Source organism: Triturus cristatus, chromosome 9, assembly GCF_964204655.1.
Source record: "Triturus cristatus chromosome 9, aTriCri1.1, whole genome shotgun sequence".
Lineage (NCBI taxonomy): Eukaryota > Metazoa > Chordata > Amphibia > Caudata > Salamandridae > Triturus > Triturus cristatus.
The window spans coordinates 648231082-648258777 of record NC_140592.1 but is presented as its reverse complement, the minus strand read 5'-3'; the positions used below and the strand labels follow the sequence as shown (position 1 = coordinate 648258777).

Genomic DNA, 27696 nt, shown 5'->3' with positions numbered 1-27696 from the left:
CCAACCTGAGCATAAGTGCAAATGCGCACACCCAGGCCTGCAATGGCAGGCTTCAGACGTGTTTGAAAGGCTATTCTTGTGGGTGGCACAGTCAGTGCTGCGGCTCACTAGTAGCCAGTGCAGTACCTGCTCTGGGTATGTGGTTTACCTCTTTACAGGATACTCACAGGTACAGCACCTAAACCAATCCGATAAGCACAACTTCCTAGCATGAGTAGGAAGGGTGTGCACGGTTTCACACTGCATTACATTGGGAAAGTGCCAAGAGTCCTAAGGCCACGAAAAGAGAATCGTCAAAACCAGGAGGAAAAGAGCAAACAGTTTTAGGGAAATCCCCTAATAAGGGCCTTGTCCAACATGCACTATGAAGAAACCACTCAATAGAGAGCTCAGGAGTGCCTGTTTGGGGGGGTGATAAACCCAATCGGGTTGTACTGTTCAAAATAACCAAAAGGAAATTGCAGTACGGCCCTTTGGGTCAAACTACTACATGTAAGTAAGCAAACTAGTTCCAAATTATTCCAAGCAAACTGGTCATTGGGCGGAATCGGCACCACAACGCCGAAATTACAGAAGCGTCCCGATTAACACACATGCCACAGTCTATAATCTAGCCCCCGCCTCCTCCATTGCCACATGCAGAGTAAGGCATGTTTAGCTGGGAGAAGCAACAAAGCCAGTTTCTGCCAGAGGCGGATTACCTACTGATTAGTGACAAACTGTAGCCCAAATGTTAAAAGAGCTCCGGTCCGAGGAGCCCCCAGGACCCAACTGCCTCCCAAAACGCATTATTCAAAAAGAATGCCTGGTTCTGATCCTCGTATCTAACTCCTCTTTTCAATTATGCCATGGTATCAAACATTATACTGAAATCCAGGTGTGGCAAAATATTTTAGCCCATCTACAAATCGGGGAATTCTCAAATCCATCCCACAATAGACTAATCACCTTAATAGATGTAGAAGCCAGGATCTAAGCATCAAATGTGCTCATTGACTTGAAGGACTGGGTCCACCGCTCAAACATAATTCCTGCCCTGAAGACTGGCTTCAGGGCAGGAATGAGCACTCTAACAAACTTGTTGTCTGTTAGCCTCTTGACTGAACAAGGAACTGCCAAATCCTGCAAGCTGTATTCCTGTTTCATTGACCTCAAAGCCACCTTCAACAAAGTTCAGAGGGCCCTGCTGTGGAAAAAAATGGAAAGGGGGGGTGTACTGTAAAAACAGCTGGAGGCAATAATCAACCTATATTCCAACACATGGGTTCAAATTAAGATAGAGGACGGAACCACTAAAACAGTCTATATAAACATGGGCTTAAAACAGGGGTGCACCCTGCTTATTTAATATCTTCATGGCCAACCTCGACAGATACCTGGCCCTAGTGCAGGGGGGTCCACCTTGTATGGGCACTGCACAAATTAGAAGCCTGCTAAATGCCGACGATATTGTTCTCCTCAGTAAAACCCCTATTGGGCTGGAGTGTTTGATAGATCAATTTTGGGGTACAATCTGCGACTGATCCTGAATTAACAGCAAAACGAAGGTTCTTTGCTTCAGATGTCGAGGAAGCGACATGCAGCCGAAATGTACCTGGCGGGCTGACCGCCATGTTTTATGATTGGTCAAGACCTATAAGTAACTTGGTGTCCATCTAGATTCCCATTTAACATACAAACTGCATCTAAAGTCCATATGAGCCATTGTTAATATCCTACTGTTTGCATTTCAAACCTTGAAACACAAGACCCAAAATAACTTGACGTTTCATCTTCTGCAGGTCGTGGGTCCAAATTCATGCCTTCAATATCTTACGACTCAGAATTGCTTAAAGGGGAAGACACCGCAACCTTCAATATCTTACAATCAAGCCTCTTTAAAAAACTATTTGTAATTTGGCTATATGTCTCGCAAGCCCAAATCAGACATGAGTTTGGTCTGCTCCACCAGGGCCCAACCAGGCAGGGTGCACTGGTAGAATCCTTCTGGAGGACGAGGACAGCCAAAGTTAGTTCGCTGACACACTAGTGTACGGGGGAAATAGAAAAGCAGACTTATGTAAAGAACTCTCTGTTTAAAGCACTGCAGCACTCCGATTAGAAGATGTCTTGCTTACCCCCATGGACTAAAACACTTTAAAATGTATTACAAAAACTTTCATTTCTCATTGGTGCGACTACCATAGCAAGCAAAGGGCATGTGTGGACGGTCATGCCATCAGATGCAGCTTGGAGTTACCAGCCTTTTCTATCTGCGTACTTCTTAGAGGCCAAGAAACATGATCTCATGCTAACACAACTGGCCGTGTTTACATAAAAAGATCTTATGCCCCACTAGAAACAGCACTGGACCACTTCTGACTGCCCGTTCTGTGGCAAGACAAAGAATCTTTGCTTCATCTACTGTGTGTTTGCCTGGCCTTGTTAACACACAGACTAAGACTCTTGCGTCCCTCTCTAAGAGTTCTGCAAATCAGGTCATGTCGACCAGCTGTTATTCCTTTATTGGGTGGAGCTTCAATGCAATAGGCATGTAAGACAGTGAGATTCTTGAACCTTGCTGCTAAAGTGCTGAAAAAATCTAGCATCAGACTCTTTGACTTGTGTTTCCAGTCAAGGTTAGATCAATGGTTTTCCTTGGAGGTAGCAGGCACACAGCACTTAAACACTTTGGAACTTGCCAGTATTTTAACTTTTTAGTAGAGCTACACTGACAGGGATTGTAGCACCCTACAAACATTAAGCCTCTCAATTTCATTAGATTCTCCTGTCAGGAAAATAGCATTTTTACTTAGCACACAATAAATTAGCACAGAAGCACCTTATGGCAATATGATTGCACAGCACGTTTGCACAGTTCGTTTGCACTTTTACTATTACTTGACGGAGGGATTTCACACTTAAATAGGCCTTGGTCTATTCTTATTATACTGGATGTAGTATTTAATTGCTTGTACTACACTGTTGTTGTGTGTGCCTCGATGGCTCAAAGTCCAACTTCGTAAAATGTGCTGTTTTTCTTATGCAAGATGTTTTGATGTCTATATTGTATTATCAGGATAATATTTAAACATAACAATTAACACAATAACAAAACATAACCATAACATATTCTCCAAGTTTGTTGATTTATATACTCTTTCTTATTTTGAAACGCAATTGTTATTCACCATCTCGGTACCCTTTGAATTAGGAGAGGATGAGAGTGCATCAAATGCATTGGTATAAAATTCACTTAAAAAGTAAATTTATGGAGGAAGTAAATACTGTATATCTGCAATAAGTTTTACTGCAAATGGGAAATAGATTGGTGGCCTTATAGTATTCTGGGCCAGATTTAGCTGAAAATCATCCTTGGTACTATCTCTCTGATGGAGGAAGTAAGCTGGTGCATTCTACTTCCTATTGGGAAGATCTTCAGTTACCAGTGAACTGTAAATCGGACCTTTTGTTACAGGACATTTTTAGAACACTTAAAGTTGTAGTGGAAGTCGCCTCGCCTAATTACTTGGTGAGGAAAGTGCAGCTTTGAAAATGGGCTAGGAAGAGCCTACGGAATGGATGTTGCTTTGTGACAGTGTGTTTTGAAGATTAAACCCTTGTCTTGTTTTTGTTCCTAGGGAACCTATGTGCTACAGGACAACCGCTTTCACCTTCTGACACAACTGTCAAGTAGCAAGCAGTATCTAGAAGAGGCACCAAAGGTAATCCGAATCATTTCTTAGTTTGCTTTTTATGGCCTAGTTGAGGAGAACTGCAGTATTTTTTAAAGATTGAAAGTCCCTACCATTGTGAAGTTGCCTAGAAACCTTTTTCTTTAGACCCCGGGAATTTTAAAAAGCTGTCCTTAAGTTTTTTGTGCATTGAAGAGAGGAAGCCTGCATGCTACTTCTGTGATGCAGTATGTCCTATGACTGTAGCAATATCACAGGAAAACTCATGGCGAGTAACCAAAGCACTGTTAAAGTATTGGTTTCAAATCGCTCTAGGATTTTAAAAAAATCAACATCTGCAGAGGTATAGAAGTGTATGATCTTTAAATGTATACATCAAACTGAAGTGACCCAACTCTGTGTTACTTAACTATACCTATTTATAACGAATTGCAGAAGGAAGAAATATTGACAGCTTCTAGCCCTGTCTCTTTAATGAAGTGGGAAAGGTAGAAATATTGTGTTCGAGGCATGTGAGCTGTGGATCACATGCTTGTACATAGATCATCATCTGGTGTTGGGTCCGGATGTTTGCAGTTTGTTTTTCTACAAAGGTCTTTCCAGGCATGGGACTGGTGACTCCTCCTTTCAGTGATAGTGCGCATGGGCATATCGACTCCATTGTTAGATTGTTTTTCTCCGCCATCGGGTTCGGCCGTGAATTGTGGCACTCCGGTTCGACACCATTTCTCGGGTTCCTCTCGGTGCGCAATCCACTACCCTCGACTGTATTGTTTCTCGAATGTGTTCCTCCTTCTCTGCGTATCGTTTTAAGTCGAAGACCTTCGATCGGAAGACTCGTGGAGGGTCATCAGGCCTACCCGCGTCGAGCTCCATAGCAGTCGATGGAACAGACTCCGTTTAAATTATATCCTGGGTGTCGCCCTAAGTTTCCACGCACCGACTTGCACGAAGTGTGCAACTTCCGTATGTCTCCAGAACACGGCGAGAAGGACTGTGACGCCTGCCGATCGTTTCAATTGAAGAAGACACTCCATGACGTCGGGCTCAAAGTCACAACATGCATCAGCAAAGCGGCTCCACGGTGGATCTTTTCAGAGAGGATTCCAATCAAGAAGAATCCAATGCGCCGGAAGCCGAAGCAGTAGGGAAGGAAGAACACATTGCGTTTCTGAGGTCAACTCCGATGTCGAAGACCAAATCACACCAGGTCAACGTATCACGAGTACAGAGACTTCCTTCCCCTACCACTTACTCCACAAAAATACTGCGGTTACTCCTCTGCCCTCGATACAAGGTCAGCACCAACAATGTTTTGAGCACCCCATCTTCGGGCCCGGCCCCGAAACACAAAGAAAGGCCTTTGGGCTCGAGTCGGCCCCATACCGGCACCGAACCTAAAGCTTCGGTGCCGATATCAAGGCATGTCCAAGTACACCTTACATCCCTATCCAAGATGATATCTTCGGCGCTGAAAACTTTGGAGCCAACGTCCGACATTCCATCTTCGGATGCGAAACATAAAGAGCTGGAAATAAATCCAGATACTGGACATACCATTGCCAAATTACCTGAAAAGAGGAAAATGGGGCTTCAAGAGGATTACCACATACCTCTGAAAAAGAAAAATGAGGGCACTTACCCTTCCCCACCTTACATTTCATCTCCTCCATCCATTGATCCAAACTTGCTTATTTCACCTACAAACTCACCACCATCACCTGACCCACAGGATGAAGGGGATGGCGACCAGGATCAGGGTAGTCCAGTAGACGCTGATCCATGGAAACGTTATGATGGTGACAATAACACTGATAATGACCCAGATCTATATCCGTCTAAACCCTCTTCACCTAATGATAACATAGGGTACATTGAGCTTCTTATCAGGGCTGCTCAATTCACGGGGTGGAATTTTATATAAAGAAAATTTAGAAGAGGATTTTCTATTTGAAACCCTTAGTACTACTCAAAGAACCATTCACACATTACCGATGTTAAAGGGAATGCTTAAACATTCAGACGAGATTTTTAACGATCCTGTTAGGGAAAGAATAATCACAGTACACAAAAAGTACAAACCTGCACCTACTGACCCTGTCTACATCAAAGGTCAGGTGACTTTCCAACGCGCGCAAGAGAGAGCTAACTCACAGACCACAGGTGAAGCCCCTCCTCCGGAAAAAGAGTCCAAGTTAATTGATACTTCCGGCAAAAGAGTAGCGTCGCAGGCAGCCAATAACTGGTGCATTGCTAATACTCAAGCCTTATTAGCTTGTTACGATAGAACTCACTAGGACGAGTTAGAGAAGCTCATGCAACTTTTACCTGATGAGCACATATCTAAAACTAATGATCTTATTCAAGAAGGCAAGCTCATTTCTAATACCTCTATTAGATGCGCTTTAGACGCAGCAGACGCAGCGACCCGAGCAGTAGACTCCAGTGTAATACTACACAGACATGCTTGGTTGAGAGATTCAGGTTTGAAACCTGAGGTGCAAGCCTCCATTTTTAACCAACCATTCGATAAGGACCACCTCTTTGGTCCAGCAGTTCACACCTCGCTGGAAAAGATGAAAAACGACATGAGGTCGCTAAGTCCATGGAAGCTTTGCAATTACCTTCAGGTAGTGGTTCCTTTCGTCGCTCCTATTATAGGGCGGGCTCCAAGAGTATATCAACAGAAAATCCCCCCTCCTCTTACAAGGGCAATAGTCAATTGCCCTCCTCCAGAGGCTATTTCAGAGGTGGATTTAGAGGGAATAATGAAATGGGAAGAGGTAGAGGCAACTCAACATGCACTTCCCCCGCAGATACCAAAAAGTGACTTTTTTTGCGCTACCCCCAGACCATTCCATTCCTGTCGGACGTCTTACTCAGTTTTTTCCAGTCTGGAATACCATCACATCAGACAAATGGGCATTACAGATTATCCAATCTGGCTATTTCCTGGAGCTTACCAACAACCCTCCAAACATTCCACCAAAAGCACACAAACTGTCTTCAGAACACATTCACCTTTTACAACAAGAGGTTCAATCTCTTCTAGAGAAAGGGGCAATAGAGCCAGTCCCATTAAAATATCAAGGGACAGGAGTCTATTCCCTTTACATCTTGATTCCCAAGAAGGACAGGTCACTCAGGCCCATTTTGGACCTCAGAGACTTAAACCTCTACATTCATTGTGTCCACTTCCATCTGATCACCCTACAACAAGTGCTTCCATTGCTGCAACAGAGCAACTTTATGTCCACTCTGGTCTTAAAAGACACCTACTCCCACATCCCAATCCATCCCGCTCATCGCAAATACCTAAGGTTTGTGGTAGCGGGGCATCACTACCAGTTCAAAGTGCTTTCCTTGGAGTCACCTCTGCTCCCAGAGTGTTTACCAAATGTCTGGCAGTTGTCGCAGCTCATCTCAGGAGACAAAAAATACATGTCTTCACGTACCTGGACGACTGGCTCATCAAAGCCAGCTCCCACCAAAAGTGTCTCCAGCACACACATACCACACTACAACTGTTTCACAGTCTGGGCTTCACAGACAATCTGACGAAATCACATCTGCAGCCCTCCATGTCTCAGACATACTTGGGGTCCACTGTAGAAATTCAAAAAGATCTAGCATTTCCAACTGCAACCAGAAAACACAATATTCAAAACCTAGTCTCCCAATTCCAAGCCAACCAATGGCTTCCTGAAAGAGTGCTCATGCAATTGCTAGGAATGATGGCGCCCTACATTCCAATAGCCCCACATGCACAACTTCAAATGCGTCCCCTTCAGGAATGTTTAGCTTGTCAGTGGAATCAGTCAAAGGGTCAACTCAAAGATCTGGTGTTGGTGGACGGCCGCACCCATCGCGCTCTGCAGTGGTGGAATCCACACAACTTGTCCAGAGGGCAGCTATTCATTGACCCGATTCCACAGACAATCTTAATGGCAGACTCATCACTAACCGGTTAGGGAGCACATCTCCAGACTCTAACTGTCCAAGGACTGTGGAGTCGGGAGCAGAAACAGCTGCATATCAATCACCTAGAATTGCTTGCAATTTTCCTGGCACTGAAAGCCTTTCAGACCCACCTCAAGGGCAAAGCTGCCTTGATTCGTACAGACAACATGACCGCAATGTACTATGTACAAAAATAGGAGGGGGCACATACTCTCCAACTGTCACATCTTGCACAGACTATTTGGACGTGGGCCATTCCTCAAAAGATCTACCAGGAGAAAACCATCAAATAGTAGACCTGCTCAGCAGGCAAAAGCAACAGATCTACGAGTGGGAACTTCATGCTCACGTTCTCCTTCCATTCTTCCAAATGTGGGGGTTTCCAGAAATAGATCTGTTTGCGACTCACCTCAAAGTAAAATGCCCAAGCTTCGCTGCAAGGTATTCACATCCACAATCCAAAGGCAATGCCCTATGGATGAACTGGTTTGGGAGGTTTTCTTCTGCTTTTCCGCCTCTCCCACTGCTTCCATTAGTGGTTCAGAAGCTCAGACAAGCATTCCTGACTCTGAACCTGGTTGCTCCTACACGGGCTCGGCAGCCATGGTTCACAACCCTGCTAGAACTGTCGGTGGTACCACATCAAAAGCTGCACCTCACGCCCAGTCTCCCCACTCAGCCATGGATACCTACGGCATCCAAATCCAAAGCGATTTGGCTCCTGAAGTCATAGAGTTTGGTTATCTCAACCTCCCACCAGACTGTATGAACATCATTAAAGAGGCTAGAAGACCTACCATTAGGGCGTGTTATGCAGCCAAATGGAAACAATTTGTAGTATACTGCAATAGCAACCACATTAACCCACTTGATGCTTCAATACAAACCTCATATGTTACTTACTCCATTTACAACCCTCCGATTTAGCGTATACATCTATAAGGTTACATCTAGCTGCCATTAATGCATATGTGCAGAACAGACACCATCTCTCTCTTTTCAGAGTCCCTGCGATTAAAGCATTCATGGAAGGACTAAAAAAGTGATTCCACCAAGACTTGCACCAGCGTGGAACCTAAATATTGTCCTTAACAGGTTAATGGGTCCACCATTTGAACCGTTGCACAAATGTGAGCTGTAATTTCTCACATGGAAAGTTGCTTTTATGGTAGCCATTACATCGCTGAGGAGAGTTGGTGAACTACAGGCATTTTCAATCGAAGAACAATTTTTTCGCTTACACAATGACAAAGTGGTTCTTCGTACCAACCTAAAATTTCTACCAAATGTAGTTTCAGCCTTTCATTTGAACCAATCTGTAGAATTGCCCGTAATCTTCCCTCAACCAGATTCAGTGGCAGAAAGAACTCTTCACACATTAGATGTTAAAAGAGCATTACTTAATTTTATAAAAAAGACAAAACCATTCCGCAAAACCAAGCAACTATTTTGTTACTTTTGCACCACCACATTAAGGCAATGTAATTTTAAAGTCTGGCATTGCAAGATGGATAGTAAAATGTATCCAAATTTGTTATGCTAAAGCAAAAAGGACTTTACCTACACCCCCTAGCGCTAATTCCACATGCAAATTGGGGGCTACTATGGCTTTTTAGGCAACATTCCCATTGCAGATATCTGCAAAGCTGCAACATGGTCTCCTCCACACACATTTACTAAACATTATTGTATAGATGTGTTAGCCAGACAATAGGCTAATGTAGGCCAAGCAGTGTTCAAAACATTATTTCAAAACATTATTTCAGACAACTGCAACAGCTATAGGTTAGCCACCGCTTTGGGAGCAACTGCTGTATAGTCTATGCACAAGCATGTGATCTACAGCTCACATGCCTCGAACGGAAAATGTTACTTACCAGTAGACCTCTGTTCTTGGCATGTAGAGCTGTAGAGTCTTATGCGCCCACCCACCTCCCTGGGCACCTATACCTGTTGCAGTTACAATCTTTTAATTTGATACTTATTACATACATACGCATGGTCATCTCTTTATACACTACTAACTTCATTCCCACCCTATGACCGCAAACAATCTAACAATAGAGTCGATGCCTATGTGCACTATCACCGAAAGGAGGAGTCACTGGTCCTGTGACTGGAAAGACTTCTTCGAAGAAAAACAAGCTGCAAACATCCGGACCCAACACCAGATGGTGATCTATGCACAAGCATGTGACTCTACAGTTCTGCATGCCAAGAAGAGATGTCTACTGGTAAGTAACAGTTTCCTTTTACTTCTACAGCAGAAACATGCCTAAGTGTATTTAAAGTAGAGAACACAATAGCAACAAACATTGTCAAAGCAATTAGGCCTTGCCTGTGGTACTGCGGTGCATAACAGTAAATGCCTTTTCTTAAGGATTATGGCAAAGTATGTTCTTGTCATGTGTAGCTATAGATACACATGCTGTGAATATTCCTGTCATCTAGTGATGGGCTTGGACATGTGCAACTTGTTTTTCTCCAAAGAAGTTTTTCGAGTCACGAGGTGTAGTGACTCTGCTTATGAGTGGATATGTGCATGTGCATCTGCTCCATTGTTGGAATGTTTTTCTGCTGTTGTGTTTGGATGTACTTCGGTGAGCTCTGGGTCAACACCTTGTGGTGTTGTCTTCCGGGCCATTTGGATCCTTTCCACTCATCAGCATTGTGTATTTATTGAGTTTCCTCGCTCGTCTCAAATCGTCGTGTGATAGAAAGAAACCCATTTTGGAACTGCCGAAAGTGTTGCAAGAAGTTTCCATGCAAGGACCTATATGAGGTGTGTAACATGTATCTATCTCCAAATCACAACACCCACTCCTGCGCATCTTGCCTCGCCATTCGCATCAAGAAAACTGTCCAGTACAGTTGAGTGTCCAAATCCATGGCTCACAGACAATGTGACTACATGTCCTATCTCTTAGGTGAACTGGATGTCAGCCGACAACATCCGCCAAGGAGGATCAAGTCTATTCCTGTGAGGATTCAATCTCCAAAGTGGAGGCCGACAAACCATCACCCCCTCTGGGACAAGCGCCAAAGACTGCTGCGGAGGAGTACAACCGCTCTCCCTCCCTTCCCCACCGTGGCACCGCAAAGAGGCTGATCACCGCCTTTGAGGAGCTGGGCATCAAGCCCTGAAGACAGACACAAGCCTTCCAGTCCACCACTGCCTGAAGGCTTTGGTTGGCACCAACAGCTCGTTTTGCATCTGGTGCTTAGTCAGCCACCAACGCTTAAGGAAATCTTGAAGCCGCGCCATTCGACGCGAATGTTGAAAACCACGTTGGACCCAAAGCGCTCTGTGCAAACATTAAAAACTGGTTTGGTCTTGACACCCTCGGCGCCGACAGCACCCAATTCATCTTGGGAGCCGATTACTCGGCGCACCAGGCTTCATCTTCCGTCTGCCCCAAAGACCAGGAGCTGTCAATCCTCCATCGTCTGCAGGAGGGATTGGGCACTCAACAGAAGTGGATTCACATTCACCCACAAATGGGTCAAACACTCTTGGCTTGCACCAAAGGCAAAAGACTCTGCTCCTCTAATGTGTAAACTTACCTTCGAGGAAGCCATTGATGTCCCATCTCCACCGGCGCCCAAGACTTGGAGGAGGAAACATGACAAGGCAACCTGTCCACCTCCTTGACTCATTCTTTACCCCAGTCTCCTCCTCCTCTTCTTTTAGCAGACTTGCCACCTATCCACCTTTGCCACCTTTTGACCCACTCTCCTCTCTAACCACAGGAGTCACCACACTTTGGTTTGGAGGGACACAGTCCAGGCTCTCTGCGGGACCCTTCTGAAAAGCCCTTTGAGCCCCGTCCACAGGAGGACCCTTTTAGTTTTAACTCTTTTTATTGACATTTTTATTGGGAATTGAGAAACAGTGAGCATGCTAGATATGTTTTCGCACAGTACAGGAAACGTTGCAACATGTAGAGCAGCCATGATAATACCATAACCCAACATTTTGCACTCGGGCATGGGGGACAAAGATGTGTGCATGCTCTAGTATACTGCCTCAATCAAAAGTTTGTGCTCAGTCATCAAAGTAACAATTCAATGTTCCCAAATTCCCCCACCCCATAGCTTGATCCAGAGAGAACACGTGTATCAGAAAAGCAGCATAAGCAAACACCCATGGGTTGAGAGGGAGGGAACAAAAAGTGGACACAGCTCCAAAGTCCTGTCACAGCATGGACAGGTAGAAACAGGCAGACTGGGGGTGGAGGCATATAAATGGAGGTTCATGACAAAGCGGAGTATTACTGCGGCTGAGCCCCGCAGGTGGGCCCCGGTGAAGCAGCCTCTAAGTGGGTCACCTTGGAGCATACATCTTCCAAAAATTTGTCCTACTTCCCTTCCATGGGGCACTGCCCCCGTTTAGTGTCCCTTAATAGTGTTGCACTCACGTAATCCGCCCATCGCGTCAGCTATTTTCTTTCTCCATTTGGGAAAATGCAGGCCCTTGGCGCCTTTCCAGTTAAGCATGATCTGACTCTTTGCCAAAATTAAGGAGAAATCAGCCAATTTAGTAGTTACTCTATGCTTAGTCGGTCTAGGAAATCGCTCCAGCAGGCATGCCGCTGGGGCAAGGGGTAAATTTTGTTCAGTAACCTCATTGATTCAGTGCCATCACATTCGTCCAAAATTCCACTAGGTGGAGGCAGCTCCATACCATATGAAGTATATCCGCCCCAACCAATCCACTCCCGGGGCTCCCAAACCAGCACCTGGATAGTATTTGTTTTTTTTTTGGGGGGTAAGGTATGCTCTGTGGAAATAAACATTGACCAACTTAAATCGAGCATTATGAGACACCTGGGGAACGTCAGCCACTATTTTTTACTGAGTCCATGTCCGATATAGGCGTTCCAAGGTCAGTCGCCCATATTTCCCTAAGGCTGTTGAGTGTAATGTCCGTTTCTGCCCCTAGTGCACTATAACCTTGTGAATGCCTTGGGTTTGCCCAAAGAGGTGCTAAGGGTATGGCATCTCTGCATCATGCTGGTTTCGGCCTGCCAAAACCACCATCTCTGTCGTAGTATCACAGTGACCGTCCTAAAATTGAGAAAGTGACCTGCAGTCAGGTTATAGGAATCCTGCAAATTCTATAGGACCCGCAATAGGCCAGCCTCAAGATCCCCAAGAGTTTCCCCCCTGAAGGTCATCCACTCACCTAACCTATGTGTAGCATCCTCCCGAAAGTATCGGTACAATCTACGGAGGGTGAGACTGGGGGAGTAGAGGGTGGTCACCCCCGCCTTTTGCAAGTATCGCACCCAGCAATATTTGCCATCTGGCTGCAGGATACGATGTTCCGCCCTACGTTTCTTGGGCGCAAGCATAAAATTATGTCAGCCAGTATAGTGTAGAGGTTTCCTCCGGGATGCTACCACACACTCTGTCGGCAATCCATCTATGGACCCAGGCAACTGAGCCGCTAAATAGTACGCCTCAAAGTCGGGACCATCCTTAGTAGGTCGTTGTAGCTTCGTAAGAGCCATGCGCCGTTTAGTTGTGCCCCAAATGAGATCAGTGAGCAATGCTATCATTTTAGCAATCGTCAACCCCCAGAGAGAGCCCTGCACACATTGCCCTCCAACAGATTAGTGTGCAACCTCTGTAGTTGTACTCCCTCATAACCCCCACATGGGAAGGTGCCCTACCCCAAGCCCTGTGCACAAGGGGAACACACTAGTCTGCCAATTGACGCGCAAGCCCAACATATTGAAGTCCCCCCCGGAAAACGAGGGCCAGAGGGGACATCGGCCTGATTGCCATGAAGATAAACAGCTTGTCATCCGCATAGAGGGAAATGGGATGAACAACCCCCTGGTGTGTGATACCCCTGTAAAATGCGCCTGCCCTGGCCTTCCAGACTAGGGGCTTCACCACGATGGCAAACAGCAACGGGGACAAGAGACATCTTTTGTGCTTACCCCGTACCATCCTGTAGGCTGCCGAGATCAAGCCCTCCTTTTAAACTCTTGCCTTAGGGTCCACATACAGGAACCTGGTCCAGGCAGTAAAACCACCACTGAGGCCCATTTAATGCATCACCTCATACAAATATTCCCAGTCCAAGCTATTGAAGGCCTTTTCAATATCAACATATATCCAACACCTGAATCAGGAGCTTCCCTGTCTCCCCTATGCCAGGAACCGTATAAGTGCGTCCTCCTTCTGGGCAGAGCCACCCACCAGCCGCCTGGGGGGGCAGGGACTCGGTACACCTTTGCTCGTCTCCCGAAGGGGGGCAGGACGGCTGCTGCACACTGGGCAATGTGCGCCCATGGACCCATCAAGCACCCCAACCCTCGCAATAGCGCAGTTCACCACCGCCTTCAGCTGGCATTAATAGCCCCCTGTCCCGGGCTCATCTTCTCCTAAGACCCAAGTAGCCGGAAATATATATAGCTGTGCCGAGTTCCCCGGAACAATCCGCTTCCTTGGTGCGCACCTCTGGGAACCAGGCTGTCACCGACACTCCTGGTGTCACTTTCCCGCTAGCTGTTTCGATTCTTCAACGCCTCTGCTCTGCACTCCTCCTACATGCCTGACTTCAGTCAAGGCCACTCGGGCTCCAGGAGGCCCTAGCTGCGGACAGGGTCTGGGAGCAGGCACCAGGTCTGATGGTGGGGGTGGAAGCAGGGTGTCAACTAGACAGGCCTCCTTCCAGCTCAAGTCAGCGTTGGGGCAGTAGCTAGACCGGGAGTGCTTACCTGATCAAGTGGCAGCACCCAGGGCAGAGAAATTGCTCCTGGCGGCCTATATCCCCTGCATAATGGGGCTCAATCGGTTTGGGGGCATTCACAAAGGGCCCCCCTACGCATCTCGGGACTGGTGGGCTTTTTGTGGTGCAGAATGAGGACGGATGGTGGTTCAGACTCAAGAGCCTACCGGTCGGCTTACTCTCTCGCTATGACCGAACCCACTGGGATGATTTGGAGGAATTTCTCCAGCACCTCCCTGACCAGTACTGCAAACTTGGTCAGGACATCCTGGTAGAGGGCAAGCTCATCTCTAATACTATCATTTGCTGTGCCCTCGACACTGCCGATACCGTAACTCGTGGGATCAATTCTAGTTTCCTACTCTTCAGATACGTGTGTATCTGGCTTTAAGCCAGAAGTCCTGCAGCATTTGATCAACCTACCCTTTGAGAAGCATCTCTTCGGTCCACATTTTGACCAAATGCTGGAAAAAATCACAAAGGCCATGGGGAGTTTGTAGACAACATCTGTCTGCGGTTCCTTTCGGAGGTCTCAATACCGTGGTGGCTCCAAGACCACCTTTCCAGAGGCCACCACATCCTTTCAGAGGCAGCATTCTCAGAAGACCTTTCCAAGGGGCTACTTTCAGGGATGTTACTGGGGTAACATCTCCAAGAATAGAGGCAAAAGCGGCACCACTAGGACCTCAGCCCCCAACAAGCAGTAACTCCCTTACCCTTCCCCCCCACCCCAATCACACCACACCTGTAGGGTTTCTTCCATAGTGGGAGAAAATTACATCAACATCATACACCTTCAGGACAAGGTTGTCACCCTTCTTCATAAGGGAGCCATAGGACCCATGCCGTTACAGCAGTAGGGCACAAGGGTATAATCCCGCTTCTTTTTTCCCGAAAAAGGACAGGTCCCTCGGGCCTATACTCGACCCCCGGCCTCTCAACAAGTACATCCTGGCCTAACACTTTCATTTGGTGACACTCCAGAATGTCATTCTACTGTTGTAGTAAAACGACTTCATGACCGCCCTCTACCTGAAGGATGCCTATTTTCGCCTCCCAATTCATCTTGCTCATTGCTGGTTCCTCCAGTTTATGGTAAGTGGACAATATTACCTATTCAAGTGGTCACCGCTGCCCTCAGGATGTTCACCAAATCAAGTGTCTTGCCATAGTAAATGATGAATAGCGCATTCCACCAGCAATGCTTGGCGCATACCCAGACTGCCGTAAACCTCCTTCACAGTCTAGGGTTCACTATCAAGGCCATAAAATCCCATCTCCAGCTCCTCCAAATCAAACCATTCTTTTTGGGGGGGGGGGGGTTTACCTAGGGGGAATCCTCAACTCTTTAGTTGGGAAAGCCTCCCCAAACGAGCAAGAGTTCAAGCCTTTCAGGCTTTGCGCCCTCATTTTGCAACAGATAACTATTCGGGCAGACGTGGGCCTCCTCGGCATAATGACATATTGCCATTGTCCCTCACGCCCGGCTACAGATGCATCCATTGCAGGAGTGCCTTGTAGCACATTGGTCACAAGCAAAGGGTCACTGAGAGGATCCACTGTTCATCTAGGGCTGTACACATCGCTCTCTGCGGTGGTAGAACACCAACAACCTGTTGCAGTGCTGGCCCTTTTATGACCCGGTTCTGCAGAGGACCATCGCAACGGACATGTCCCTCTGCAGGTGGGAGTGCACTTGCAAGATCTCACTGTCCAGGGTCGGTTGACTCCCCATCTATAGGGTCTTCACATTAATCACCTCGAACGGTTAGCCATCAAGCTAGCCCTCCAAGCCTTCGTCTGTCACATTTGCAACAAGGTGGTCCTCGTTCGCACCCACACCATGTCTGCCATGTACTACCTTCAGAAACAAAGTGGAGAACACCCCCCCACAGTTGTTGGTTCTGGCTCAGACCATCTGGCAATGATCACTATACCGTAGAGTCCATCTAGTAGGAGAGTACAATGACTTTGCAGACCTGCTCAGCAGGATGCAGCAAAAAGCCCTCGAGTGGGAGCTCCATCCGAAAGTCCTGCTCCTGTACTGAACTTGTGGATAGGGAGTTGGATAGGCAGCTGGAACTCTGCCTTCAGGGCTAGATGCCCAGACCAAGGTTCCCATATTAACTGAAAGGAAATGTGTGTACGCTCTAACCCATGATCAAGGAGACGCTGATCCCTGAAACACATCGGGAAGTTTTTTTCGTTCCCTGCGTATCCTGAATAAAACCGTATTCTAAGCATTAAGTGGAGGAGATTTGTCGATTATTGGGAGCGCAATCTGACTCCGACACAGGGGTAAGCTTCACCATTCAGCTCTTGTTTATTAAATCCGCTTGACGCGTTTCGGCACACCTGCCTTTCTCAACAATGGGAAGTCACATAAAATCAAAAATATTTGAACAGAGGGTTGAAGGTCACGTGATAGTTGGCAAATAGATGTGGTAGCCATACTATGCATATACAAACACCGTCATTGCGCTTCTCTGAGACCAACTCATTAATCCAGTGGTTAAATATCACTACTAGACCAACATGTATAAAATACATGTTAGATATGCTAAAATGTGATTATTCATAAAATTCATACCATAATTACTCGAAATAAATTTTCACGATTTGATCATAGTTACAATTTCATTTCCACATTTCTGTTGCTATTCCTTGATAAAGTCTCAAAGTAGCGAGCAATTTCCAATGTCACTCATGGTATGTTATGCATCATCTCATCCAATCGAATTTAATGTTGGGCACAGTGTTCATTTGCAACAGAATATCTGTGTTTATTTATATATATATATATATAATTCACTTAAAAAACCATAGGTTTCACACATGTTATAGTTAGCTGGACATTTCACTCGTAAAAAACCAATGAAATTCCCCCGTTATAGTTACTGCAGGCAACTATAACTCACGCGACCGCAATCCTCTGCTGATGACGTCCGATATTACATCACTGTATTTAGACACTTATTTACCCATGTCTTCTTCCATTAATCTTTAGCTATACATATATTACAAATATTTATTTTTCAGAAAGACGCATATGTCATCAGTGATGTAATATCTGACGTCATCAGCAGAGGATTGCGGTCGCGTGAGTTATAGTTGCCTGCAGTAACTATAACGTGGGAATTTCATTGGTTTTTTACGAGTGAAATGTCCAGTTAACTATAACATGTGTGAAACCTATGGTTTTTTAAGTGAATTTGCAAGGTTTTTTAAATGCTAAGTTAGGTTTTTTTTTTGCTTTTTTTTTCAGGTTTTACACCGTGCGCGCACCGTGCGCGCTCTGTGGGCACTCGGTGCGCTTCGCGCACCGAGTGCCCACGGTTTGCAGTGCGCGCACCTTGCGATTTAAAAAAAAAAAAATGTATTTGTTTTTTTCTACCTTGGGGGTCCTTCTGTGTCCCCCTGACCAAGGCTAGGGGGTCAGGAACTGTCCACTCTGCCCCCTTTTCACGTTCTCCACCTTTGATTTTCACCCCCTCAGACTGCGAGAGACAAAATGGCGGCAGACACTTCCTAGTTTCGACCGATTCGAATGTTTACCGACATCTAACAACCAATCAGAATTGCGTGCGCGCACGGTGCGCGCGTATAGATATTGCTATGCTTTTAAATGCTATTTTCTCAGGAAATACTGAACAGATTTACACCAGACCTGCAAAAGGCACTTCCTTGACCTTATGGCTACCTCTCTGCCAAATTACACGTAATACTGTTCAGCCGTTCGGGCTGTAGCTGCGACTAAAGGTCCTATGGAAAAATGCATGGGGAAAAAGCGTTTTGGGACCCCCCCTTTTTCTCGGCGCCCGCTTGACGAATCACCCCGAGACTTTCAGGGTAGGAGCTGAACGGAGCGCCCCATTAGTTTTGAAAATTTCGCGAGGATTCGTCAACCGGCGCCAAAGTTATTCAAAATAGAATTTTGAGATTTCCTATGGAAACTAGGTTGTAACTATAACTATCTACTGGCGACCGCCAGCAGATAATTAATATATATTTGTATATATATGTATATATGTATATATGTGTATATGTATATATATATGTGTGTGTATATGTGTGTGTATATATATATATATATATAATATTCAAATTTCAAAGGTTGCCCCTCGGTGGAACTGCACTCCCAGGAGGTAGATGCTGGAAGGCAAATCCTCTTATCCCACTGTCAACGCGTTTCGGGCCAACGCCCTGCTTCCATGACAGCTTGTGGAAATAAAGGAAAGCAGGAGACACCTGTATAGTCCTTTTGTTTCTTGTTTTTTATTTTCAATTACGCTCAGGTGAGCGATATATATATCTACTGGATTAGGGCTTCTTTATTACATTGAGCCTACCTCGACCCAGCAAACAGGAGAGAACTGTTTCGGCTGTAGCAACAGCCTTTATCAATCTGGTAAGCGCCATTTTACTTAAACCATTTATAGTGTCCCAAACATAGACATAGAAAAAATATACCGCAAGTTTAAATGTTTACAAAAACATCACTCTGTACTTTAAAATACATTAAAATGCAATGTACTTTGTGTGTTATATACACATAGTGGAATTGCTAAGACTCTCAACATTAATATTAAAGGGCATGTTGCACCAATTATCCCTTTTGTAATACATAAGCAGTCCACTAAAATATAATTATCACTTTGCGCAAAAAAAATGTAACGCCATTTCTTTCATTGTTTTGGAAAACCTTTTTTATCCTATTCCATAAAAATAGCACAAACCCCTTCAAGTAGCACTTTCAAATTGCACATGCTGCATACATTTCTAACATTGATGAGACTTCATTTAACCTCATCCATTAACTTAAGTTCATGGAACGTCTACAGACCAAGGACTTCATGCCTCATTACCAAATGCTATGTGAAGATATTTCGAGATTCAAAGATAAGCTAAAATGAACAAACACAGCTTTCCAATCTAAAATTACAGTACGTACACAAATATAAGTACAATTGTATACTTTGACACACTTTGATTGCCTTACAAATATGTTATAAGGGGACTACTGGTCCCATAATGCCATATTATAATATGATAATTCCAAACTTTTTGGAAGGACCAGATAGTTCGTTTGGCAAAGCAAACTGCCATAGTTGGCATTGCTTAATTATTTACATCGAAGCTCAAGAAAAATCCAATGTTATGTTTGATTTAATCACACTCGCGTTGCGCAACATCAACACTTTTCTCTGAACTCAAATACTCTATACGCTTACATTACAAGTTTAAGGCAATCATGTCCTCGCGTTCGTATCAGGAAGTCTCCAACTTCTTAAGCAGCACACCGTGAACAAACTTTGCAGGGTCGGGGTAGATCCTTGCATAGAAATTAATAAGCCCAACACTCCTCACCGCTACAGCCATTGCTTGCACGCTGCCTCAGTGTGTGAAACTGGGCTGGGCCACCCCTCTGAGACTGGCAATGGAACTGTGGACAATAAGGTGAGATACCCTTTGTGTGCCTACCTGTATCTTTATTGAGCATGGGAGAGGGTAGGACTGTGGGATGCCCCGGCCACCCACAGAAAGCTCCATATAAACCTACCGTCATTGAACGTGCAGTGGCGATGTTTTCGAACTAATTTACCTTAAAAGAATGGAGGCTGTGAGTTGGGCAGGGGAGCTGTGTTGGCAATACAATAAATGGACGTTGGGTGGTCCCATCTAACACAACTAGTTGATCCGTGAAGGAAGTTGTTACTGAGGTTACAGGGGCAACTTCGTCTCCCCATTATCCTAGAGTTTCGCAAGGAGTCGGTGTTACTATAATAAACTTTAGCTCCCCCTTGCCCCCTCGAGGTTGAACAGTCCCACCATCCCTGTAGAACCTGCAACCAAATGAAAAATGCCTAGTATGCGTGTTTCACGGGTGAAACCCAAGACTGTTAAAACAACGGTAAAGGGGGATCCAGCACTTTGATTACGTGCTATATTAACATCCGAGTTTTGTAAGAATTTTTCAAATATTTTCTAATATTCTGGAGGCTCAGTTGCAGCCAATAAAAGAGCATGTTGAGTCAATTTAGACCCACCTAGCCATTGTGTTGAAATCTCGTACTATAATGATTGCTGGAGCTACTTGTGTCACAAGCGTACCTGGACCTGCATCTAGTGGCAGGCCACTGGATTGTGCGGGTGGTGAATCATCTCATGGTAGGGTCACTTACCAGGTCTCCATACTCTTACCTTCTCCCCCTCCCCTTGCAATCCAGAGGACCAGAAATTGTGGTAATAAGGACCTTCCGGTTACTTGAACATTGGAAATGCGCTGGAAAACAAAGTGGAGACGGTAGGCATGCGGATAAAAAACCCTAGCTCCATAACTTTAAGTTCGAGGCATGTGGGCTGCTGAATTCATATCTGTGCATAGATCGCCGCCTAGTGTTGGGTCCGGATGTTTGCACGTTGTTGTCCTGGAAGAGTCTTCGAAGTATCCTGAGATAGGTGACTCCTCCCCTGGACCACAGTGCGCATGGGCATCCTCTCCATCCTCAGATTGTTTTTTTCCGCCATTGGGTTCGGATGTGCTTATCTTGACTCAAGTTAGGGAAAACTTTTTTCAGGCCAAAAGGCCTTTAGTTCGCGTCGGTACTGTTCGCGATCGGTATCGACAGTTACTTGTTAGTTTACTGACTTCAAAAACAACTTTTTCGCATCATATCCGACCATCGACCCCACATAGACGATGGAATCGAGGACACCATTCAAGCGGTGTCCTGTTTGCAATGCGAAATATCCCCATGTCGACGTCCATCCGGTGTGCAACAAATGCCTTTCACCGGATCACGACGAATCCACATGTATGGCCTGTGCCCGATTCCGATCCAAAAAGACTCTCCGGAATCGACGAGCAGCGAGACTTGAAGCGCAGCAAGCGGCACCGGCCCCGACCAACATCTTCAGCGCCGAGGACGAAGATGTGGAAGGCGTGGAGAACCTACCCTCCAGCCCCGCTTCCGAACACGATTCCGGATCGGAAGACATCGAAGAACAACTCTTTCACAGGGAAGAAGCCGACACCGAGGTAGGAGACTACGATGAGGCCTTAGGGGCCGAAGAAAGTAGCTCCGGTGACGAGCAAGGCCTACCCGTACAGACGGAGGATATCCCAGTGCGCCAATCTATGGCTCCGGTCGAGGGATCGCCTTCGGGCCTTACCCAAGACCTATCCCGCAGTTCTTCGGCCCCACCCTCTGGCCCGGCCTCGGACATTCAGCGACAGCCATTAGTACCCAAAACGACTGGTTTCCCTTCCTCGAAACTGAAACCAAAAGTCGTATCGGTTCCACAGAAACCGAAACTGAAACTGACACTGGTCGGATCGAAGCCCACTACACTTTCGACGCCAGCCAAACCCGTCGGCTCCGACCGCACCAAACGGGACTTCGGTGCCGAACTCGCAGCAGCCGACGTCGGCGCCGACACACGGAAAAAGGCCATCGGTACCGCCAAACCGCCTCGGCCCCCGGCACCGAAACAATCGGCTCCGGCCACGAAGGTCAAAATGGCCGCTGCGTCGCACACCACTTCGAAAGCAGCACCGAAGGCCCAATCATCGACGCCGTCGACAGCTACTACCTCTCCTCGACTCGATGACCCCGTGGCCCCAAAGAAGTCCACGCCTGCCTCTACAGAACCGCTCTGCGCCAAAGAACCGTCGGCGTTACAGGTGCGACAAGTTGCAGCGTCCTTGCAACGCATCAAAGAAAAGGCAGCCCTCCAGGACACGTCGGGCTCCGAGCCGAAAAAAGCTCAAAAAGCTTCTCCAGCAACACCCAACATCACTTTTGGACTGCCGCCATCCACGGCGCCCAAACTGTTTAAAATCAGGACACGTGTCACCCAAACTAGGATCACACCTGCCAAACGCTCTCCTACGGAGACGTCACCGTCCCACATCATCGATGCCGACACCGGCAGAATTATGCTCCACAAGCGGAGAATATCTTCCGAGCAGGCTTTGGACTCCTACCGGATCCCGCTAAAGAAAAAGCTGCCAGCGGATTCGGAACCAGTTCTTTACGAACGTCTCCATACCTCTTACCTAGATCCACAACCCTTCTCTCCGACACCCTCCGAAACCGACGCTTTGGAGGACTACATGGGTGACGACGTCCCCTACCCCAGAGAGATGGACCCTGAAGGCCAACAGGACCCTGACCAGGCTTGGGATGACCCTGTGGACCCGGGTGCACCTATGGATACACAGGACACGCAGCTATATGGCGCGAAAACGTCTCCCACAGAGGACACTGCCGCATTCAACGCCCTCATTGAACGTGCTGCGGCCAATCATGGTGTGCAACTCCACTCTGACACAATCGAGGACGATTTTCTAATGGATACTTTCGCATCCTCAGAAAGGAATATCAAAACTCTACCCATGTTGAAAGGTGTCCTCAAACCAGCAAAGGACATTTTCAAAGAACCCACTAGGGCAAGAGTAATAAACCCCAGGATCGACAAAAAATATAGGTCGGCGCCTGGGGACCCTACGTACATTAGAGGCCAGTTGCCCCTAGATTCCATCGTAGTCGCTAATGCTTGCAAACGGGCGCACTCGCAGACAACTGGGGATGCTCCTCCCCCGGACAAGGAGTCCAAGGTGCTAGAGACCTCCGGCAAACGGGTTGCAGCCCAGGCAGCTAACATATGGCGTATTGCCAATACCCAGGCGCTCCTAGCTCGCTACGATCGCGCACACTATGACACATTAGAAACCCTACTCCAACATCTCCCTGACCAATACAAAGAGGGAGCAGAGATCCTCATCAGGGAGGGACAACTCCTCACGAACGCATCCATTAAGTGTGCACTGGATGCCGCAGATACAGCTGCCAGAGCAATAAACACCAGCGTCATGTTACGACGACACGCCTGGTTACGAATCTCCGGCTTCAAACCTGAGGTTCAAAATAACATCCTCAATCAGCCGGTCAACCCCGACTACTTGTTCGGACCAGAGGTTGACACCACCCTAAAAAAAATAAAAAAGGACACAGACACTGCAAAGTCCATGGGGGCTCTCCAAACGCAGACCTTTCGGAGTGGCTCCTTTCGTCGCCCCGGAAATAGAGGAGCAGGTAGAGGACAGGGGTCACAGCAAACCTACAACAAGGGCAACACACAAAGTACCTACGATAAAAACACCCGGGGTGGATATCGTGGCTCCAGCACAAAGGGCAGAGGACGCGGATACGGCAATACCAGGTCCTCCCCCAAGAACAAACAGTGACGCCCTCTCCCTTCCTCCCGACCACATAACACCTGTCGGGGGAAGGCTACAAAGGTTCCTGTCCACGTGGAACTCCATCACCACGGACAGGTGGGTCAAAGATATTATCAAACACGGTTACTGCCTAGAATTAACCTCCACTCCACCCACAATACCGCCAAAACACCGTCCTATGTCCTCAGAGCACTTAGCGCTATTACAGCAGGAAGTGCTAAGTATGCTGAAAAAGGCGCAATAGAGGTCGTACCCGTCCACGAGCAAGGTACGGGGATGTACTCCCTGTACTTCTTAATACCAAAAAAGGACGGGTCACTCAGACCTATACTAGACCTGAGACCCCTCAACCGCTACATTCTCTCAGAGCATTTCCACATGCTCACCCTACAACAAGTCTTCCCGCTGCTCAAACCGGGAGACTTCCTGGCCACGCTAGACCTCAAAGATGCGTATTTCCACATACCCATTCACCCCTCACACAGAAAATATCTCAGGTTCACTATTCAAGGGCAGCACTACCAATTCAAGGTTCTTCCGTTCGGCGTGACCACAGCACCCAGAGTATTCACAAAGTGCCTAGCTACTGTGGCTGCACATCTACGGAGGCAACACATTCACGTCTACCCTTACCTGGACGACTGGCTTGTTCAGGCAAAGTCAGCCCAGCAATGTGCCAGCCACATGTCCCGCACCATTCACCTTCTTCACAGTCTGGGGTTCTCACTAAATTACCCGAAATCACATCTCTAACCCGCACACGTACAACAGTACCTAGGTGTGACCATAGACACTCTGGCAGCCACAGCTCAGCCAAATTTAGTGAGGATCAACAGCATGCAAATGCTGATTTCCAAGTTCAAACCCCAACACTTCCTTCCCGCGCGAGTGTTCATGCAGTTGATAGGCATGATGGCCTCCTGCATTTTCATAGTCCCACACGCGAGACTACATATGCGCCCGCTTCAGGAGTGCTTAGCACGTCAATGGAATCAGGCTCACGGGCAACTAAAAGACCTAGTGTTGGTGAGCGGTCGGGCATACAACTCTCTGCATTGGTGGAATCCACAAAACCTTTGCAAGGGCCGACCGTTCCAAGAGCCTGTTCCACAAATAATACTGACAGCGGACGCGTCTCTCCAGGGATGGGGAGCTCATGTACTCAATTACACAGTGCAGGGACTATGGACAATACAACAAAAGAAGATGCACATCAACCTTCTAGAACTGATGGCAATCTTCCTGGCAATGAAAGCATGCAAAGTACACTTGTGCAACAAAGTCGTGTTGATCCGGACGGACAACATGACTGCCATGTACTACATACAAAAGCAGGGAGGAACATACTCTCCACAGTTGTCTCATCTGGCTCAGAGCATGTGGAACATGTTCCTCATGGCGGAACACCTCCCCGGCAAGGACAACCAGATGGCGGATCTTCTCAGCAGACACAGCCACCAGATGCACGAGTGGGAGTTACACCCATCAGTACTCCAACCGTACTTCCAGCAGTGGGGTCATCCAGAGATAGACCTATTCGCCACAAGCGAAAACGCAAAATGCCAAAGCTTGGCCGCCAGGTTCCCACATCCGCAGTCGCAGGGCAATGCGATATGGATGAACTGGTCCGGCAGATTTGCGTACGCTTTTCCCCCAGCACCATTGATACCGCTGGTGGCACGCAAACTCAGACAACACTCGCTAACACTCGTCCTGGTTGCTCCAACATGGGCACGCCAACCATGGTACACCACCTTTCTCGAACTTTCCGTGGTGCCGCATCAAAGGCTGCGGATCAAACCCGCGCATTTGACGCAGAACCATGGAGAGATTCAGCACCCAGATCCGCAACAGCTAAACCTGGCAATCTGGCTCCTGAAGTCCTAGAGTTTGGCTACCTAAACCTGCCACCTGACTGTATGGACATCATTAAGGAAGCTAGAAGACCCACTACCAGAGCTTGCTATGCAGCCAAATGGAAAAGGTTCGTCATTTATTGCAATAACAATGACATTAACCCGCTAGACGCGTCCACCCAAAACATAATTTGTTACCTCTTACACCTATACCGATGCAATCTGGCATACACCTCAATAAGTGTCCATTTGACCGCATTATCAGCCTATCTCCAGAACAGGCAGCACCTCTCTTTATTCAGAGTGCCTGCCATCAAAGCATTCTTGGAAGGACTCAAACGAGTCATTCCTCCACGCCACCCACCAGCTCCAATGTGGACCCTCAACTTGGTCCTCACACGCCTGATGGGTCCACCCTTTGAACCTCTACACTCATGCGAGATTCAATTCCTCACCTGGAAAGTAGCTTTCCTAGTAGCAATCACTTCTTTGAGGAGAGTTAGTGAACTCCAGGCACTAACCGTTCAAGAGCCATTCATACAGGTTCACGCCAACAGGGTCGTACTACGTACCAACCCCAAATTCATGCCCAAGGTGATATCGCAGTTCCACATGAATCAAACTATTGAACTGCCTGTTTTCTGTCAAAACCCACAAACTGTCGCAGAAAGAGCACTCCATACACTGGATGTAAAGAGAGCCCTCATGTACTATATAGACAGGACTAAAGTCTTTAGGAAAACAAAACAACTTTTCGTTGCCTTTGCCCCACACCACAAAGGTAACGCCATCTCCAAAGCAGGTATAGCCAGATGGATCGTTAAATGTATTCAAATTTGCTATCAAAAAGCTAAACGCACATTAACGATTCCCCCACGAGCCCACTCAACACGTAAGTTAGGGGCCTCCATGGCTTTCCTGGGAAACATTCCTTTGCATGATATATGTAGAGCAGCCACCTGGTCCACTACACATACATTTACCAAACACTATTGTGTAGATGTGCAATCAAAACAGCAGGCAGCTGTAGGACAGGCTGTTCTCAAAACTCTTTTTCAGACCGCTGCAGCTGGCACTGGTAGCCGCCGCTAATAGAGGGTACTGCTATATATTCTATGCACAGATATGAATTCAGCAGCCCACATGCCTCGAACTGAATATGCTACTAACCAGTATGCATCTGTTCTTGGCATGTAGGGCTGCTGACATTCATATCGCCCACCCTCCTCCCCGGCGCCCGTAGCAGCTGCAGCTCTCAGAATTACTGTAAGCATGGTCATCACTTTCTGTATCTACTCCATCATTGCCACAATGGCGAAAAACAATCTGAGGATGGAGAGGATGCCCATGCGCACTGTGGTCCAGGGGAGGAGTCACCTATCTCAGGATACTTCGAAGACTCTTCCAGGACAACAACGTGCAAACATCCGAACCCAACACTAGACGGCGATCTATGCACAGATATGAATGTCAGCAGCCCTACATGCCAAGAACAGATGCATACTGGTAAGTAGCAAATTCAATTTACCCCAAGAGTTCGGCCCTTATGTCCTGATAATGGCAGGGGTGCCACCTTTGCAAGAAAACCAGACGGAGACCTGGGCTGTACTACGAACTAAGGTGACCTACTGGCTTGGCGTACATAAGAACTTCATTCCTGCGGAGAACTGCGAAATTATAATGGCACGAAGGGTTGGTTGGATTGGCCTGTCCACGAAAAATATAGCTGGCAATTGCATTATAGTTAATTTTAGGCACCTGGACAGTGGAGGAAAGTATTGGATGCTCACAAGCAGGAGACAACAAATGGCCCTAAGATCGTTACATTACTCTTGTGGTATTTTTACAAACTGGTTAAACAAGTATTTCATCGAACTGTTCTTGGCTGCTGCCCTCAACCAGGATGGGGCTTGGTATGTGACAACAGGTTTGCAGCCCTATCGGATTTAAATAAGGTGGATTGACAGACAGCCCTTCGGCTGATGGGAAAGGGCTTGCTGTTTCCACCAGAAAACTGCATTATAACTCAAAGAACTCTGAAACCGGCCCCCGCAGCCATGGTGGCGATAACATTACCCACAATTCCTGTTGAGTCTGATGTTACTGTTCATAGCCATGAATCGCACTGCTTAGACAATGCCTTGAGTAGTGCCTCCATACAAGTGCCCGAGGCTTTCGTTTTGCCCCCTGCCCTTTGACTTTGCCTGTTAAGAATTATTA

At 46.9% G+C, this 27696-nt stretch overlaps 1 protein-coding gene across 1 annotated transcript in view; it reads left to right on the top strand.

The window, feature by feature from the left end:
• Positions 1 to 27696, top strand: part of LOC146798435 (trafficking protein particle complex subunit 6b-like) — a 132403-nt gene that overhangs the window by 83248 nt on the left and 21459 nt on the right. The window contains exon 4 of the mRNA XM_085625708.1: positions 3621 to 3704. Within this exon, the coding sequence (XP_085481834.1) occupies positions 3621 to 3704 (84 nt within the window). The remainder of the gene's footprint in view (positions 1 to 3620; positions 3705 to 27696) is intronic.